The 17,234-nt window shown below is 35.8% G+C and overlaps 1 protein-coding gene across 3 annotated transcripts in view; it reads right to left on the reverse strand.

The window, feature by feature from the left end:
• RNGTT (RNA guanylyltransferase and 5'-phosphatase) overlaps positions 1 to 17,234 on the reverse strand; it is a 332,775-nt gene that overhangs the window by 140,992 nt on the left and 174,549 nt on the right. For all 3 annotated transcript variants that reach the window (XM_033234571.1, XM_033234572.1, XM_033234573.1), the window contains exon 13: positions 8,250 to 8,350. In XM_033234571.1, coding sequence (XP_033090462.1) covers positions 8,250 to 8,350 — 101 coding nt within the window. The remainder of the gene's footprint in view (positions 1 to 8,249; positions 8,351 to 17,234) is intronic.

The following is a 17,234-nucleotide window of genomic DNA, read 5'->3' on the forward strand; positions in this document are numbered from 1 at the left end:
CTACTCCAGAGGCTGAAGCAGGAGAATTGCTTGAACCCGGGAGGTAGAGGTTACAGTGAGCCGAGATCGCACCACTGCACTCCAGCCTGGGCAACAGAGTAAGACTCCGTCTCAAAACAAACAAACAACAACAAAAATACCTAAGCCTCCTAATACAAGTGGGAGGCCAGATCCCCTTAAAGAAGGCACTGCAATACTACTACAACCATGCACAGTACTGTAAATCCACAGTTGGCAAACTATAGTCTACAGGCCACATCTGGCCTCACAGCTGTTTTTGTAAATAAAATTTCACTGTGACACAGTCATGCTCACTCATACACATATTGTCTAGGTTTGATTTACCACCACAATGGTAGACTTGAGTAGTTGAGATATACAGGCAACAAACCCTAAAATATTTGCTATCTGGCCTTTCATGGAAAAAATGTGCTGACCCTTGCTGTAAATCTTCCAACTGTTTTTCAAAGGATGAGCAGCACTTGCTAAAGCGATTGTTCTGGTAATCCCCTAGGGGTAAATCCCCTAGCGGTCGTGTCTGTTTAAAGTAAGTGTCTGGTAATCCCCTAGTGGTCCGGGTGTTCTCTTTTTCAAAAGAAAAATTCTAATCCAAAAGAGAGGACACCCGGACCACTAGGGGATTACCAGACACTTAACTTTAAACACACACGAATTGCCAAGGACCCAAAATGCCACTGCAGTCCGTAAGTTAAATGGAGAGCTTAGGGTAATCTGGTCATAAATGGATTACTGGCTCAAATTTAAATCTAAGTGGGACGGTATGTCCACAAATACAACCTGCGGTTATTTTCCAGTTACTGGATGTGTAACTGGAAGAGAAATACTTGGAAACTGAATTTCCACATTGGCTGTCTGACCCATGGAATAAGGGTCATTATGCTAGGAAAGGCCAAATAAAAGCCCCTTCAACCAGCCCTCCCTACCAGGAAAATAAACCAAAAGCACTAATATATCTCCAAGGGAAATGCAAAAATTAGTACCACCATCAAAGATTTAGAATAATTTTTGATTATCATAAATTTAATCATGTTGTTAAACCAAGTGCAGCTGCCATTTCAGATGTGCAGTCTTTAACGAAACAAATCAGCATAGCCTCTAAAATCTTATATACAACAAGGTGACAAATGCTTTTTTCTCCGTACCAATCTGTGGTGCTATTGGAAGACATCTGCCCTTGCCTAGCATGACCAATAGTATATCTTGCAGCCATAGCATACTGCTTTTCTGCTCTCTGCCATAGTATAATCTACAGAGACAGTGGTCTTTTTAAAAAATAGTAAATATATATATAGTACTTATTATGTAGCATGCAGTAGTTTAAAGGACTTACATGTATTATATCATTAAAGTCCTACATGAGGTAGGCACTATTACCCACATAATGAAGTTACAGAAACACAAGCAACACAGAGATAACTTGAGTAAAGAGTGGCAGAGGTGGAACTGAAATCCAGTTGGCATAATATCCAGAGTCTCTTTGCTTAAGAGGATCCACTACAGTCATCTAAATGAAAGGTATTTTCTTTTTCCTTTTTTTTTAAGAAAGGGTCTCACTCTGTCACTCAGGCTGGAGTGTAGTGGCACTACCACGGCTCACTGTAGCCCCAACCTCCCCAGGCTCAGGTGTTTCTCCCACCTTAGCCTCTGAGTAGCATGTGCCATCATGGCCAGCTTTTTTTTGTTTTTTCTTGTTAGAGACGGGTTTCACCAGGTTGCCCAGGCTGGTCTCGAACTCCTGTACTCAAGCAATATGCCCACCTCAGACATCTCAAAGTGCTGGGACCTGTGCCTGGTGGAAGAGTTATTTTGCTTGCATATTTATCCATGTGTCAGTTGATAAATATTTGGGCTGTTTTCACCCTCTGGCTATTACGAATAATGCTGATAAGATTCACATACAAGTTTCATGTGGGTATACATTTTCATTTCTCTTGGGTATATACTTGAGAGTGGAATTGCTGAGTCATATGGTAAGTCTATCTTAAACATTTTGAGGAACTATGTAACTGTCACAGTGGCTGCACCAATTTACAATCTCAACATCCATGTGTAAGGACTCCAGTTTCTCACTATCACTTCTTATTGTCTGTCTTTTTAATTTTTTTCAGAGACAGTGGTCCCTCTGACACTACACAGAGCAAATCACTGATCAACAATGCTGATGATTTTGTACTTATTGAGAGTGATAAGGAGGAAGTATAAAGTTCTTTAGACATCTTACTAAGACACATGTAAGACAGAAGACATAAAACCCACAAAATATAAGAGCCCATTGCCTAAGTAAGATTTCTAGGGGTCCAATGGTTGGAAGCCTATCAGGATAGCTTCTCCCAGGTGTCAGAGACAAGTTACTGTACTTGCACTATCAGTGGATACTAAAAAGGACGTTACAAAGGTTAACAATCACTGGATTTTGAGGCAGTACTCCAACTCATTGACCAAGGAACCTGTTAGACTACCATTTTTAAGTTGAAATCAGAACAACAGATGACTCTGCAACAAGTTCAGGCTGTAGTGTAAGTTGCTCTGCCACTTGGGCCTTATAACCCAGTATATCAATTGTCTGGAGTCTCTGAATCCTTCCTCCAAGATCTTGTGGCAAGAACGACAGCTGGACAGCAACTGGCTTCTTATGAACCCTATAAGGCCTCCTCCAATCTTCTAAATTTTAATCATCTACCCTCATTTCTTTGTTACCCCAGTTCTCTGCATAGTATATGCTTCCTGCAGTGCTTGCTTTCTCTGCAAGATTTTTCCATCTCTTCAGTTCTTTTGTAACAGACAATTCTTCAAACTAAATTCATTCTGTTAAAATATTTGCTGTGTTTCTGTTTTTAACTAAATCCAAACTGGTATGTCTATTAACATCACACAACTATGTGTGAATTCAAAATCAAACAACAAATATAGATGCTAGGTCTGAGCTCAACCTCAAAGCTCTAGGAAATCTTGTATCTCAACAGACTAGGCCAATTTGTAAAAGATAACTATTAGAGATTTTTAGAGTACTATTAACAACTTTCCTGGAAACACATACAGGAAGACACATGTATACAACTATATTTTACAAAAGACTTTTACAGTGAAAAAGACATTGAATATTTCCAGTTTCCCACTATTATAATGATGCTTCAATAAAATTATTATACACATACTTTTACATATTCTTATTTGTTTGTATATACATTCCATCACTAAATATTTCTGGAGCGCCTACTATAAACAAGTCACCACGCTATGTACTAAGAATACAACTCTGTAGAAGACAAACAAGATATCTCCTTTCACAAAATTGGAGCATATTTTCTCAGGATATATACTACCTTATTGCCCATTGAAAGAGTTGTAGCAACTTCTGTTCCTACCAAACAGTTTAGGAGGGTACCTATTTGCTCACATTCTAACCAAAAGGGACAATGTTAATATTTTCAATGTGATAGGTAAAAAATTACATTTTGGGCCAGGCACGGTGACTCACGCCTGTAATCCCGGCACTTTGGGAGGCCTACATGGGTGGATCATGAGGTCAGGAGATCGAGACCATCCTGGCTAACACGGTGAAACCCCGTTTCTACTAAAAATACAAAAAAATTAGCCAGGCGTGGTGGTGCCTGTAGTCCCAGGTACTCAGGAGGCTGAGGCAGGAGAATGGCATGAAGCCAGGAGGCAGAGCTTGCAGTGAGCTGAGTCGCACCACTGCACTCCAGCCTAGGAGACAGAGTGAGGTTCCGTCTCAAAAAAAAAAAATTACATTTCACTCTTGTTTTAGAATGTATATTTTTTATTAGAAGGACAAAAATCTTTATATTTTCACAGCCAAGTGAGGCTTCTTCATTCAGGGCACTTTTTTTCCACTTGATAATACAGAGTATGTTTTTAATTCATGACTTAACCATACATTCTGCTGAGGTTCAGTTAATAACTATAACCATTTTTTAAAGGAAACATTTATTTATTGAGTTTTATACTGAATTTACATGCATCATTTATTTAATCCTCACAGAACCTCATAAAGCAGTATTATTTTTTCATTTTAGCCCATTAGCTTGTAAATTCTATAAAGGCAGACTTACATTTACTTTGTTTACCCCTGCAATTAAATATTGAGTATAAATAAATCTTCAGCACAACAAATCCACAAAATAAACATTATTCCTGTGGACATTTTACAGATGAGGTAGGTTAAGTAACAAGAGCACACAACAAATAAGTAGTGGAACTTGGATTTAGTTCTGGGCAAACTTAGCCAATAACCTATGTTCTTAACCACTATATACTATTTATACCAGTATATATACTGTCAAGGTTATTTTAAGAGACTTATTACAAAAACATCTATAATGAAAAGTTACTGACTTTGCTGTGCTCTTGCTCTCCAGGTGTTTAACAGTTATGATAAATTACACAAATAAGCTAAAGATACATGCATTTTAAAAGGGAAAATTAACGAAGATTGGAATCAAATAGGAAATGATTCACACGGAAAGTTGGACTTAGTGCAGCAAGTAACAGTATTGCAGAAGCAGCAAGAAGGGAAGACGCACTTTTAAATTTGTTTTGATTAAAACAATAAAAATAATGGCAAATATTTCAACGTTTACCAAGTACCGGGTTATGTTCTAAACATTTTACATACATTAGCTTATTTAATCCTTACAAAGTCTCATGAGGCCAACTCTTATTTTATTGATGAAGAACTTGACAAACAGAAAAAAGTAATGTGCTCAATCACACAGACAGTAAGGAGATAACCTAGGCAGTCCAGCTTTAAAATCTGTATTCTAAAATACTATTCTATACAAATAATAAGTTTATACCAATCACTATATATCACTGACACTGTACTCAAGAGTTTGCAATTTCCAGAGTACAGACTACTTTTGTAATTCTAGCTTTTGACCATGACCATACTCTTAGGTCACAAGTTAGTTAATATAAAGCCATCATATTTTTAAAACAACGAATAGCTCTCAGATGAAAATCTGTATTGTCTATAAAACTCAACACAATATCAATTGCTAAGATATACAAAAGTTATATTTGGCCATGATAAATCAATCTTAATATATCTCAAATTTTCAGAAATGATAATAGGAAATGAAAAGAGCAAAGTACAGATTTTAATTGCCATCAACAGGGCACTCAACACATAGAACAGATTTTTCTATTTGTATTAAATTTTAATCTAACAGAAATCTATACTATTAGCACCTCAGTAAAGTCAAACTCAATAACATACCTAGAATGCCTCAGTCTTCATTTCTTAGAAAACCACTGCAGTCATTTTCAAAGACTACTATTTATATACCTTCAAGATATTGTATTCCATTTTAGGCTTTGTGGAAATATTTGGAAGTACAATCAAAGAAATGAGCTTCTCTCATGGTGTTTTAATAGCTTAGTCCCACTTCACTAGTGCATGCTTAATGATTCAGAAACATACCTACTCCCCTTTCAAACTATTTATAGGCATATTTCTTACAATATTCTCTAAAATACTGAGTTAATGCTAAGCATTAGATATAAACTCATTTATTCAGTAAAGACGGCTATAATGCACAACATTCTTTACATTTAGAAAAAGCATATTACTCTGGCTAACTAAATATGTTTTATGTAATAGTTACCATGTTATATTTCATATTAAATATTCTATATTTGAAAACTGGCTACCATTACACAAATAATGTACATACACTGATGTAAGTTGCACATTCCTATCTGAAAATCATCTTAGAGTGACATTTGGATGAGTTTTAAAGATGCGCTAAACTCAAAAGTAATTCCATTTTTTAGGAAGAAGACATATAAATAGGTAAAATTTTAAAAGAACAAAATATATTTAAAACGTACTATGAAAAAAGCAAAACTAGGATGACAAACTACTAAACTGAATTACATCATGCTATGTTTAATTACAATAGGAAATTACAAGTAAAAGTAACATTTTTTACTACTAGAGAATTGAGTATTCTATGTTTAGCCTCATGAAGCCTTTAAGTGCCACTAAGAATTATGACTGTAAAAGGCAAAAGTAAGCGATTTTTTAAAAACCCAACGAAACAATCCGAGAGTCTATATTTTTTAACCAAATATAAATACAGCATTAAGAAAAATAGAAGATCTAGTAATGAAGCAGTTTAACAAATTTTACTTCATCTTTGAAGTCTTATTTTTCAAAGAACTGTATTTGCTTGTGTCAAAAAAACAAAACAAAACAAAACAAGTGTAGCCCCACTAGAATTAGTTTCTTAGCCTCCATTTTTCTAACAGCGAGATGGTCTTCTATAAGGCACTTCCAGAAGAACATATCAAGCCTACACCCAACTTGCACGATTAGTGATCAACAATCCCACATTTGACTGGCAACTGAGAAAATCTGTACACTGGGCTAATCTTGAGTTCAACATATCAGTATTTATCCAATGTTTAGATAAGAGAAAGATATTTTTGAAATTATCCTGAAAGTCATTCACGCGCGTGTATTCCACCTATTCTATAGTATCAAATTTATCTAGCCTCAGATTATAATCAGACTCTATATAGAGTTCAATATATTCTTGGGGGTTCCAGATAATTGTTGTAACAATTTTTTGCCAGTAAGTCTCAATTGTAAATTAAGCCACAAACATTTAGGGATAGTGTGTGTGCATGTGTGTGTGTTTCTTTCTCTTTTTGTTTTTTTTGAGACAAAGTCTTGCTCCCAAGTAGCTGGAACCACAGGTATGCACCACCATACCCAGCTAATTTTTGCTTGTTTTAGAAACAGGGTCTCCTTTTGTTGCCCAGGCTGGTCTCAAATTCCTGACCTCAAGCGATCCTCCTACCTTGGCCTCCCAAAGTGTTGGAACTACAGGCATGAGCCACCACACCCAGCCTAAAATAAAATATTAAATACCCTACTGTTTGAAAACGAATATCCACATGCTTTATTAAACCCACCTTTTCACTTAAGATTCACCACAATGCAGTTTCCTCTCTTTGATAATGCATAGTTTCTTAAAATATTTTAATCTTTTGGAGTCTGGACTCCATATATCCCCTGTTCCATCAGCTAGTAAAAATGCTATCGGTGCTTTATCTTTGATAAGTAAAAATTTCACAGGATACACTGGTAAGTTTTAATTTCTTTGCTAATATTATCCTATTTACTTTCTCTGATTTCCTTGAATAAGGATTTCTTATTTTGTTGTAATGTATTTACTTAGACAAGATACTTAAACATTTATAGAACAGAAGCGAAATAAAAACAAGGCTTTGGAAAAATTTTCAAAATATTCATGCTAAAGCATCTTTTATACCAAGACAGCAACCAAAAAAGTTATAAAAGGAAGATTAACCAATAAATTAAAAAATTAACACTTAATAAACATTATGAAAAACCTTAATGAAAGCCAACAGTTAAGCCCTTACCCTACAAAAGTATAGAAAATACTTGCTCTGCAAATGCAAACATGAAGTATTTTCCTTCAAAGTAAAAAAGACTTATTTTGATATGCTTAATTATAATACCAATGATCATCTTATATCTAGATCTATAATTAATATAACAGAACTATTTTTTAGTAAAATCTCAAAATTTAGTAAAATTTTCACTTTGCAATTTAACAAAGTTCTTTTGCGGGGGGGCGGTGAGGGGGAATGAGGTCTCACTCTGTCACCCAGGCTGGAGTGCAGCAGTGTGCAATCTCAGCTCGCTACAACCTCTGCCTCCCAGGCTCAAACAATCCTCCCACCTCAGCCTCCCGAGTAGCTTGGTGGCATGTGCCACCAAGCCCAGCTAATTTTTGCATTTTTGGTAGAGAGGGAGTTTCATCAGGTTGCCCAGGCTACTCTCAAACTCCTGAGCTCAAGCAACCCACCCATCTCGGCCTCCCAAAGTGCTAGGATTAGAGGCGTGAGCCACCGCGCCCAGCCAAAGTTCATTTTTTAATATTATTAACTTTCATATTGCTATTATTAATATAATAATATGTTATATTAATGAAAAATGATTTTAAAACAAAGATCAGTAAAGTTTAAAGGAAACTGCAAAATGTTAGCTGACACAGGTCAAAGGAGTAATCTCTGAAAATGAGATTAATATATATGTAAAATATTTTGTAAAATAAAGTATTTTCGTTTCTTTCTTTAAAGTATTGTAAAGTATACATGAAATACCCTGTAAAAGGTGAAGCCTTACACAAACAGTATTATTTCATGCAAAAAGTACAAAAGTGCAAACTTACCCTTCTCCTCCCATTCTTGTTATTTTTAGACGAAAATCCACAGAATTCAGACTGGGAGGCTTCCATTTCAAAATATCATCACATCGACCAGGTTTATATTTCTAAAGCCAATTAAAATGATGACAATCATTACTAAGAAGCTAAAAATTAAATATTCAATGTATTAAACCTAATGTAACTTTTTATTAAGCAAAATTACTTCTTTTCTAAACATAACTTTAACCTTCAACCAACACCTGAGGCTAGATAGCTACATTCTTATTGATTACCTTTCTTCTTTTCCTACCAAAGACATGTAGACCCTTGTTTGTGAAAGTCCAGAAAAAGAATAAACCAGTGATTCTATCCAAGCTTTCTATGACTTAAAAGAAGCCTGATTTTTTAAAATGCTTTTTTTCTTGTTCAGCTTTACGGAGGGATAATTTATAATGAATAAAATTAACCAACAAATCTTGACAAATATATATAGTTACGTAACTACGACCAAAATCATGATATTGAACATTTCAAGGACCTGAAAAGGTTTCCTGCTAACATTTGCAGTCAATTCCCTCCCCCAGCATTCTGGCAACAGTGATCTGTTTTCTACGACTATAGTTGTACCTACATAAGAAAAACTTTGGCCGGGCGCGGTGGCTCAAGCCTGTAATCCCAGCACTTTGGGAGGCCGAGATGGGTGGATCACGAGGTCAGGAGATCGAGACCATCCTGGCTAACACGGTGAAACCCCGTCTCTACTAAAAAATACAAAAAACTAGCCGGGCGACGTGGCGGCGCCTGTAGTCCCAGCTGCTCGGGAGGCTGAGGCAGGAGAATGGCGTGAACCCGGGAGGCGGAGCTTGCAGTGAGCTGAGATCCGGCCACTGCACTCCAGCCTGGGCGACAGAGCGAGACTCCGCCTCAAAAAAAAAAAAAAAAAAGAAAAACTTTAAAAATAAAAAATAAAGAAATACTTTACATAAGAGTTTTGAGATGAATCTATCCTGGTGCATGTATTAGTAGTGTGTTCCTTTTCATTACTGACTAGGATTTCATTGTATGTATATACCACAAATTATTTACACATTTACAAGGTGACAGATATCTGGGTTGTTTCCGGTTTTGGGCTATCATGAATGATGTTGCCAAAACATTGACATGTTTTCCTTTTTTTTTTTTTTTTTTGAGACGGAGTCTCGCTCTGTCACCCAGGCTGGAGTGCTGTGGCCGGATCTCAGCTCACTGCAAGCTCCGCCTCCCGGGTTTACGCCATTCTCCTGCCTCAGCCTCCCGAGTAGCTGGGACTACGGGCGCCGCCACCTCGCCCGGCTAGTTTTTTGTAGCTTTTTTTTTTAGTAGAGACGGGGTTTCACCGTGTTAGCCAGGATGATCTCGATCTCCTGACCTCGTGATCCGCCCGTCTCGGCCTCCCAAAGTGCTGGGATTACAGGCTTGAGCCACTGCACCCGGCCGACATGTTTTCCTAACTCTTGGGTAAATAACTAGGAGAGTGGAATGACTGTATCACGTGGCAAATGCATGTTTAGCTTTGTAAGAACTGTCAAACTGTAACATTTTCTATTCCTAACAGAAATGAATGAGAGGACCATTTGCTCTATATCTGCCTTAGACGAGGCACTGTCAGTCTTCTTAATTTAGCCTTTCTAAAGTGTATGTCTCACCATTTTAATTGGTATTTCTCTAATGGTACAAAGATGGTGAAGATCTTTGCTTTTGTTTATTGCTATCTGTATACCTTCTTTGGTGAAGTGTCTGTTCAAATCTTTTACTCTTGTTTTCACTGAGCTGTCTGACTCATTACTGCCTTGTAAGAAGTTACTTATATATTCTAAATAAATAGTCTTGGTTGGATATATGTATTACAAATATTTTCCACCAGTCTTTGGCTTTTTCATTTTCTAAACAATTTCTTTTGAAGACCAAAGTTCTTTATTTTAGTAATGCCAAAATTATCCATTTAAAAATTATATAACGCTTTTTGTGACCTATTTAAGGAATATTTTCTTAAAGTCATTACAGTTTTCTACTATGTTTTCTTAGACAAGTTTTATAGTTTTAGCTCTTATTTTTAGGTATACAAACCACTTCAGGTTTATTAATTTCTATGGTATGAAGCACAGGACTGTGTATATATAAATATATATATATACACACACACACACATTTCTTTTCTTACTAATCTGCTGTATTGACATATATGCCTTTCTTCCTGCTAATAGAATAGTCTCAATTACTGTAACTTTATACATTTTGAAAACAGGCTGTTAAGTCCTCAAACATTATTCTTCTTTTTCAGAACACTTTTAGCTAAGGTAGCATTTACCTTTCCACATAAATTCTAAAATCAAGTTTGCCAATTTCTATGAAAAATAAGCCTGCTGAAATTATAATGAGGATTATACTGAATCAATCAATAGGTTAGGGAAGAAATGACATCTTAACCAAATTGAATCTTCTGATTCATAAACACTGTAAATTTCTCCATTTATTCATCCTTAAATGAATCTTAACAATGTTCTGTAGTATTCAGTATGGAGATCTTGCATGGCTTTTGTTAAATTTATGCCTAATAATTTACTATTTTTGGTGAAATTATCACCACAAAAATTCAGTTTTGCTTCTATATACCAGCAATAAAAATCAGAAGAGAAAAAATGGAAAGGAAATTTTTAAAAACTTACAATAGGGTTAGGTGCGGCGGCTCACGCCTGTAATTCCAGCACTTTGGGAGGCGGAGGTGTGAGGACAGCTTGAGCCCAGGAATTCGAGATCAGCCTGGGCAAGAAAGTAAGACCTTATCTCTACAAAATTTTAACAATTAGCCAAATATAGTGGCACATGCCTGTAGTCCCAGCTCCTTAGGAAGCTGAGGTGGGAGAATTGCTTGAGCCTGGGAGGTCAAGGCTAAAGTGGGCCATGATCCTACCACTGAACTCCAGCCTGAACAACAGAGAGAGACTCTGTCTTTAGAAAAAAAAAAAAAAAAGTGCAATAGCATCTAGAGGAAAAAATATGTAGGAATTAATTTAACCAAGGTGAATCATCTGTATGCTGAACATTGATTTCTTTAAAAAAAAAAAAAAAGATGGAAAGACATCATATGTTCATGGATAGGAAGACTTAATGTGTTAAGATGTCAGTACCCCTAGAACAATCTACAAATTCAATGCAATCTCTATGAAAATTCCAACAGTGTTTTCCACAGAAATGAAAATGTGCTCTTCAAATTCACGTGAAATTTCAAGAGGCCTAAAGAGTCAAAACAATCTTGAAAAAAGAAAAAAATTGAAAGAGTCACACATTTTACTTTTCAAAACTTACTACAAAGCTACAGTAATCAAAACAGGTGGTACCGGCATAAAGACAGACACAAAGGCCAACAGAATAGAATTAAGAGTACATAAATAAAGTCATACATCTATAGCAAATTGATTTCTTTTCCACAAGGATGCCAAGCCCATTCAATGAGGGAAAGAATACTCTCTTTAAGAAAGAGAGGTGGGACAGCTGGTTTTCCACATACAAAACTATGAAATTGAATGCCTACCTCATACCATATACAAAAATTAACAAAAAATGAATAAACAACCTAAATATAACATGTAAAACCATAAAAGTCTTAGAAGAAAACATAAGGCTTTGCGATCCTAGATTTAGCAGTATATTTTTAGTTTTGACACCAAAAACATAAGCAACAAGAAAAGCATAAGAAACAAGCACAAGAAACAAGAAAAACTACAAAGTTTGGACTTAATCAAAATTAAAAACCTTTGTGCATGACAGAACATTATCAAGAAAGTGAAAAGACAACCTATAGAATGGGAGAAAATGTTTGCAAATTATACATCTGATGTAAATCTGGATAGGTACCTATTTATATCCAGAATATATTGTTAAAATACATACAACTTAACAACAGCAAAAAAAAAAAAAAACCCAAATTTAAAAGTCAAAAGACTTGAATAAACATTTCTCCAAGGAAGATATACAAATGGCCAATAAGCACATGAAAAGATATTCACTATCATTAATCATTAAACAAATGCAATCAAAATCAAATGGAGATACCACTTCACACTAACTAGGGTGACTATAATTAAAAAAAAAAAAACAGAAAATAACAAGTAGTGGTGAAAATGTGGATAAATCAGAACATGCACATTGCTGTTAGAAATGTAAAAGTGTGCAGCCACTATAGATAAAAGGTTAACAGTTCCTCAAAAAGCCAAACACAGAATTACCACATGACCCAGAAGTTACATTTCTAAGTACACACTCCAAAAACCTGAAAACAGCTACTCAAACAGACACTTGTATGTCAATGTTCATTGAAGCATTCTTCACAAAACTTAAAAGGTAGACGAGTTTCCATCACCAGGTGAGTAAACAAAAGGTTGTATATATATACATTATCCAAATATAAAAAGGAATGAAGTTTTGATACATGCTACCAAATGGATGAACCTCAAAAGCATTATGCTAAGTGAAATAAGCCAGACACAAAAGGAAAATATTGTTATGATTCCACTTCCATGAAATATTTAAAATAGAAAAAAATCACGGTGACCAAAAATGGATTAGAGGTCGCCCAGGGCTACAGTGTGGAAGAAAATGGAAGTTACTGCTTAGTGGTTAAATGATTTCTGTTTGGGATGATGAAAAGGTTGCGGAAATAGTGGAGATGGTTGTACAACACTGTCCATGTAATTAGAAATTACAAAAATTATTTTAATAAACAAAAGCTTTGTAAATAATTGTGTTACTCAGCATTATAGCTTTCTAATGCATATAATATGTAAATATAAATAAATCACACTAATTGATACATTTATATATTCACTTTATAGGTATCCTAATTGGAATGCATTTACTCAACAGAATGAAAAACTAATTGAAATTTTTTGATATGTAAAGTATATAACATTATAACACAATGTTTGATATACATAGTGAAATGATTACCATGGTAAAGCAAATTAACATTATCCATCTCCTCAGTTACCTTGTATTTGCGTACATGTGTGTCAAGAACATCTGAAATCTACTCTCTTAGCAAACTTCCACTATATAAAATAATATTATTAAGTACAGTCACTGTGCTGTAAATTAGACCTCCAGACTTATTCAGGCTATGTTAACTGCAAATTTGTGCTCTTTAACCTACATCTCCCCAATTCCCCCACCCCCAGCACTGGTAACTTTCTTCCTAGTCTTGAACAGTACCTTCTAGTTTCAACAAAACAAATCCCTCTGAATACCCACAATTGAGAGGGAGGACAAAAAGCATAGCTCTCCCTCTGACCTGAGCTTGCTAATTTTTTCATACTTCTAACCACAGAAGACTGTACAGTTAGAACTGACAGAGTAATTTATATCTGTTTCAATTACAATAAGGAGGTACAGAATTAGTTTATCACCTATAATCAAAAGTTGTTACTAATAAATTACCAACTGGGTTTGTTTCTCCCCCATTTAAAAGAGCTTATTAACCAAGTAGCTTAATAATAGGTGTTTTTTGCATTCTGTTTCTGTGTACTCAACTCTTTGAGATTCCATATGTAAGTGAAATCACACACCATTTCTCTTTCTGTGTCTGGCTTATCTTGCTTAGTACAATGCCCCCCAGCTCCATCCATGTTGCTATAAATGACAAGATCTTTTTTTCTAAGCCTGAATAATGTTCTGTTGCGTAAATATACCATAATTTCTTAATTCATTGACCCACTGAAGGACATTTAGGTGGTTTCCATATGTAGGCTGTTGCAAATAATGCTGTAATGAACATGAGAGCATACATATATCTATGAAGTACTAATTTCATTTCTTTTGGTATATACTCAGAGGAACTGCTGAGTCATATAATAGGTTTCTACTTTTTTGAGGAGCCTCCATACTGTTTTCCATAATGGTTGTACCAATTTACTTTCCTACCAACAGTGGAACACCCTCACTCTCCACATTTTCACCAACTATTTTGTATGTTATCTCTTGTATTTTCGATAATAGTCATTTTAATATGCATGGGGTAATGTCTCAATGAGGTTTTAATTTTCATTTCCTGTGATTGATGATGTTGAGCACCTTTTCATACACCTGTTGACCTTTTTTTTTTTTTTTTTTTTTTACAGAGTTTCCCTCTCGTTGCCCAGGCTTAAGTGCAATGGCGCGATCTCGGCTCACTGCAACCTCCGCCTCCCAGGCTCAAGTGATTCTCCTGCCTCGGCCTCCCAAGTAGCTGGGATTACAGGCATGTGCCAGCACGCCCAGCTAATTTTTTTCTTTTAGTATAGACGGGGTTTCTCCATGTTGGTCAGGCTGATCTTGAACTCCTGACCTCAGGTGATCCACCCGCCTTGGCCTCCCAAAGCGTTGGGATTACAGGCGTAAGCCACCATGCCCGGCCACCTGTTGACCACTTTTATGGCTTCTTCGAAAAAAAAAAAAAAAAAAAAAAAAAGTCTATTCAAGTCCTTAGATTATTTGCTTTTGTTTTGTTTTTTGCTACCAAGTTGTGAATTCCTTTTTTTTTTTTTTTTTTTGAGACGGAGTCTCGCTCTGCCGCCCAGGCCGGAGTGCAGTGGCCGGCTCTCAGCTCACTGCAAGCTCCACCTCCCGGGTTCACGCCATTCTCCTGTCTCAGCCTCCCGAGTAGCTGGGACTACAGGCGCCCGCTAGTTTTTTGTATTTTTTTAGCAGAGACGGGGTTTCACCATATTAGCCAGGATGGTCTCGATCTCCTGACCTCGTGATCCGCCCGTCTCGGCCTCCCAAAGTGCTGGGATTACAGGCTTGAGCCACCGCGCCCGGCCGTGAATTCCTTTAATATTATAGACATTAATATTATATCTATAATATTAAATATGTGCCTATCAGATATGTGCTTTGCAAATATTTTCACCCAATCTGCCTTTTCATTTTGTTGATTGTTTCCTCTGTTGTGCAGAAGTTTTTTAGTTTCATGTAGTCCCAGTTGTCTATTATTGCTGTTGTTGCCTGAGCTTTTGATGTAACATCAAAAAGATCACTGCCAAGACCAACATCAAGGAGCTTTTCCACTATATTTTCTTCTAGGAGTTTTACAGTTTCAAGTCTTACAGTTAGGTATTTGATCTATTTTCAGTGGATTTTTGGATATGGTATAAGGGTCCAATTTCATTCTTTTGTACATGGATATTCAAGTTTCCCCAGCATCATTTACTGAAAAGATTATCTTCTCCCCATGGTGTATTCTTGGTGCCCATGTCAAAACTTAGTTGAACATATATGCTTGGGTTTATTTCTGGGCCCTCTATTCTGGTCCATTGGTCGATGTGTCTGTTTCTATGTCAGTACTACACTGTTTTAATTACTAGAGCTTAGTAATATAACTTGAAACCAGGAAGTGTGATGCTTCCAACTTTGTTCTTCTTTCTCAAAACTGCTTTGGCTATTTTCAGGGTTTTTAGTTCCCTACAAATTTTAGAATTGTTTTTCTCTAATTATGTAAAAAATGTCATTGGTATTTGGATAGGGATTGTACCGAATCTGTATATCTCTTTGGGTAGTACAGACATCTTAACAATGTAAATCTTCTAATTCATTAACATGGAATATCTTTCCATTTATTTGTATCATATTCAATTTCTTCCATCTTGGTTAAATTTATTCCTAGGTATTTTATTCTTTTTGATGCTATTGTAAATGAGATTGTTTTCTTCACTTTCTTTTCAGACAGGCTGTTATTGATCGGTGCAGAGAAATGTAACTGATTTTTGTATGTTGACTTTGCATCCCACAACTTTATTAACAGTTTTTTTTTTTTGATATAACAGTCTTTTTCTACATATAGGATCATGTCATCTGCAAGTAGTGATAAACTACTTGTTTTCCATTTTAGATGCCTTTTATTTCTTTTTCGTGCCTGACTGCTCTTGCTAGTAGTTCCAGGATCACGTTGAATAGAAGAACCAAGAAGGGGAATCCTTGCCTTGTACTGGATTTTTCAGGAAAAGCTTTTACTTCTTCCCTATTAATTATGATGCTAGCTATGGCCTTTTCATAAATGGCCTTTGTGTTGACAAAATTTTCTTCTATACCTATTTTATTGGAAGTTTTTGTCATAAAGGATGTTGAACTTTGCCAAATGCTTTGTATGAATCTGTGGAGATGGTCATGTGGTTTTAGCTTTTATTCTGTTAATGTGGTATATCATATTGATTGATCTGCATATGTTTATACCAACCTTGTGATCCAGGGATAAATTTCACTTGGGGATTTTAAATGTATTCTAAGTACATAGCAAAAAAAGAAAAGGTATTATCTGAGTGTCTTAAAATTGATTATAAAGGAATGAACATTGTAAGCCTTGAAGGATGGGTAACATTCACTCATGTAGATTTGCAGTATGAAGTAAACATGAGCAAAAACACAGGAGTAGAAAAATATAGGATGTGCTAAAGGAGAGGCAAGTCTCCCAATTCAGTGTGTGCATTATGGAAGGTGGGTCCATACTATGAGAAAAATACTTAGGAAGGAAATAATTGCTAAGTTTCTCAATACTAATATTTTTTAATTATCCAAGTTAAATTGCATTCTAACAAATTTTTAATTTGATTTTTCAAATTAGATATGGAGTCTTGCTATCTTGCCCAAGCTGGAATGCAGTGGCTATTCACAGGTGCAGTCAAAGCACTGCAGCCTTGAACTCTTGAGTTCAAGCAATTCTCCCATCACAGCCTCCTGAGTAGCTGAGATGAAGGGTGCAATTCATTGCACCCAGGTCAAACGGATTTTTATAAATTATTTAAAACTGCAAAAATCATAATCACAGGATGGCTTGTTTCAAACAAGTCCATACAATGACGATCCAATATAACTGGTTTTGCTAAGAAAGAAAAATCATTGGAATTGATAGGAAACACCTTTTAACTGTGACACGTGTAAGAAAATAATGCACATTATTTTCCCTCAAGTTTTGTATTGAAGCATGAGTAAGTATAAAATCAA

The sequence above is a fragment of the Trachypithecus francoisi genome, unplaced genomic scaffold (assembly GCF_009764315.1).
Source record: "Trachypithecus francoisi isolate TF-2019V2 unplaced genomic scaffold, Tfra_2.0 Lachesis_group15, whole genome shotgun sequence".
NCBI classification, from domain to species: domain Eukaryota; kingdom Metazoa; phylum Chordata; class Mammalia; order Primates; family Cercopithecidae; genus Trachypithecus; species Trachypithecus francoisi.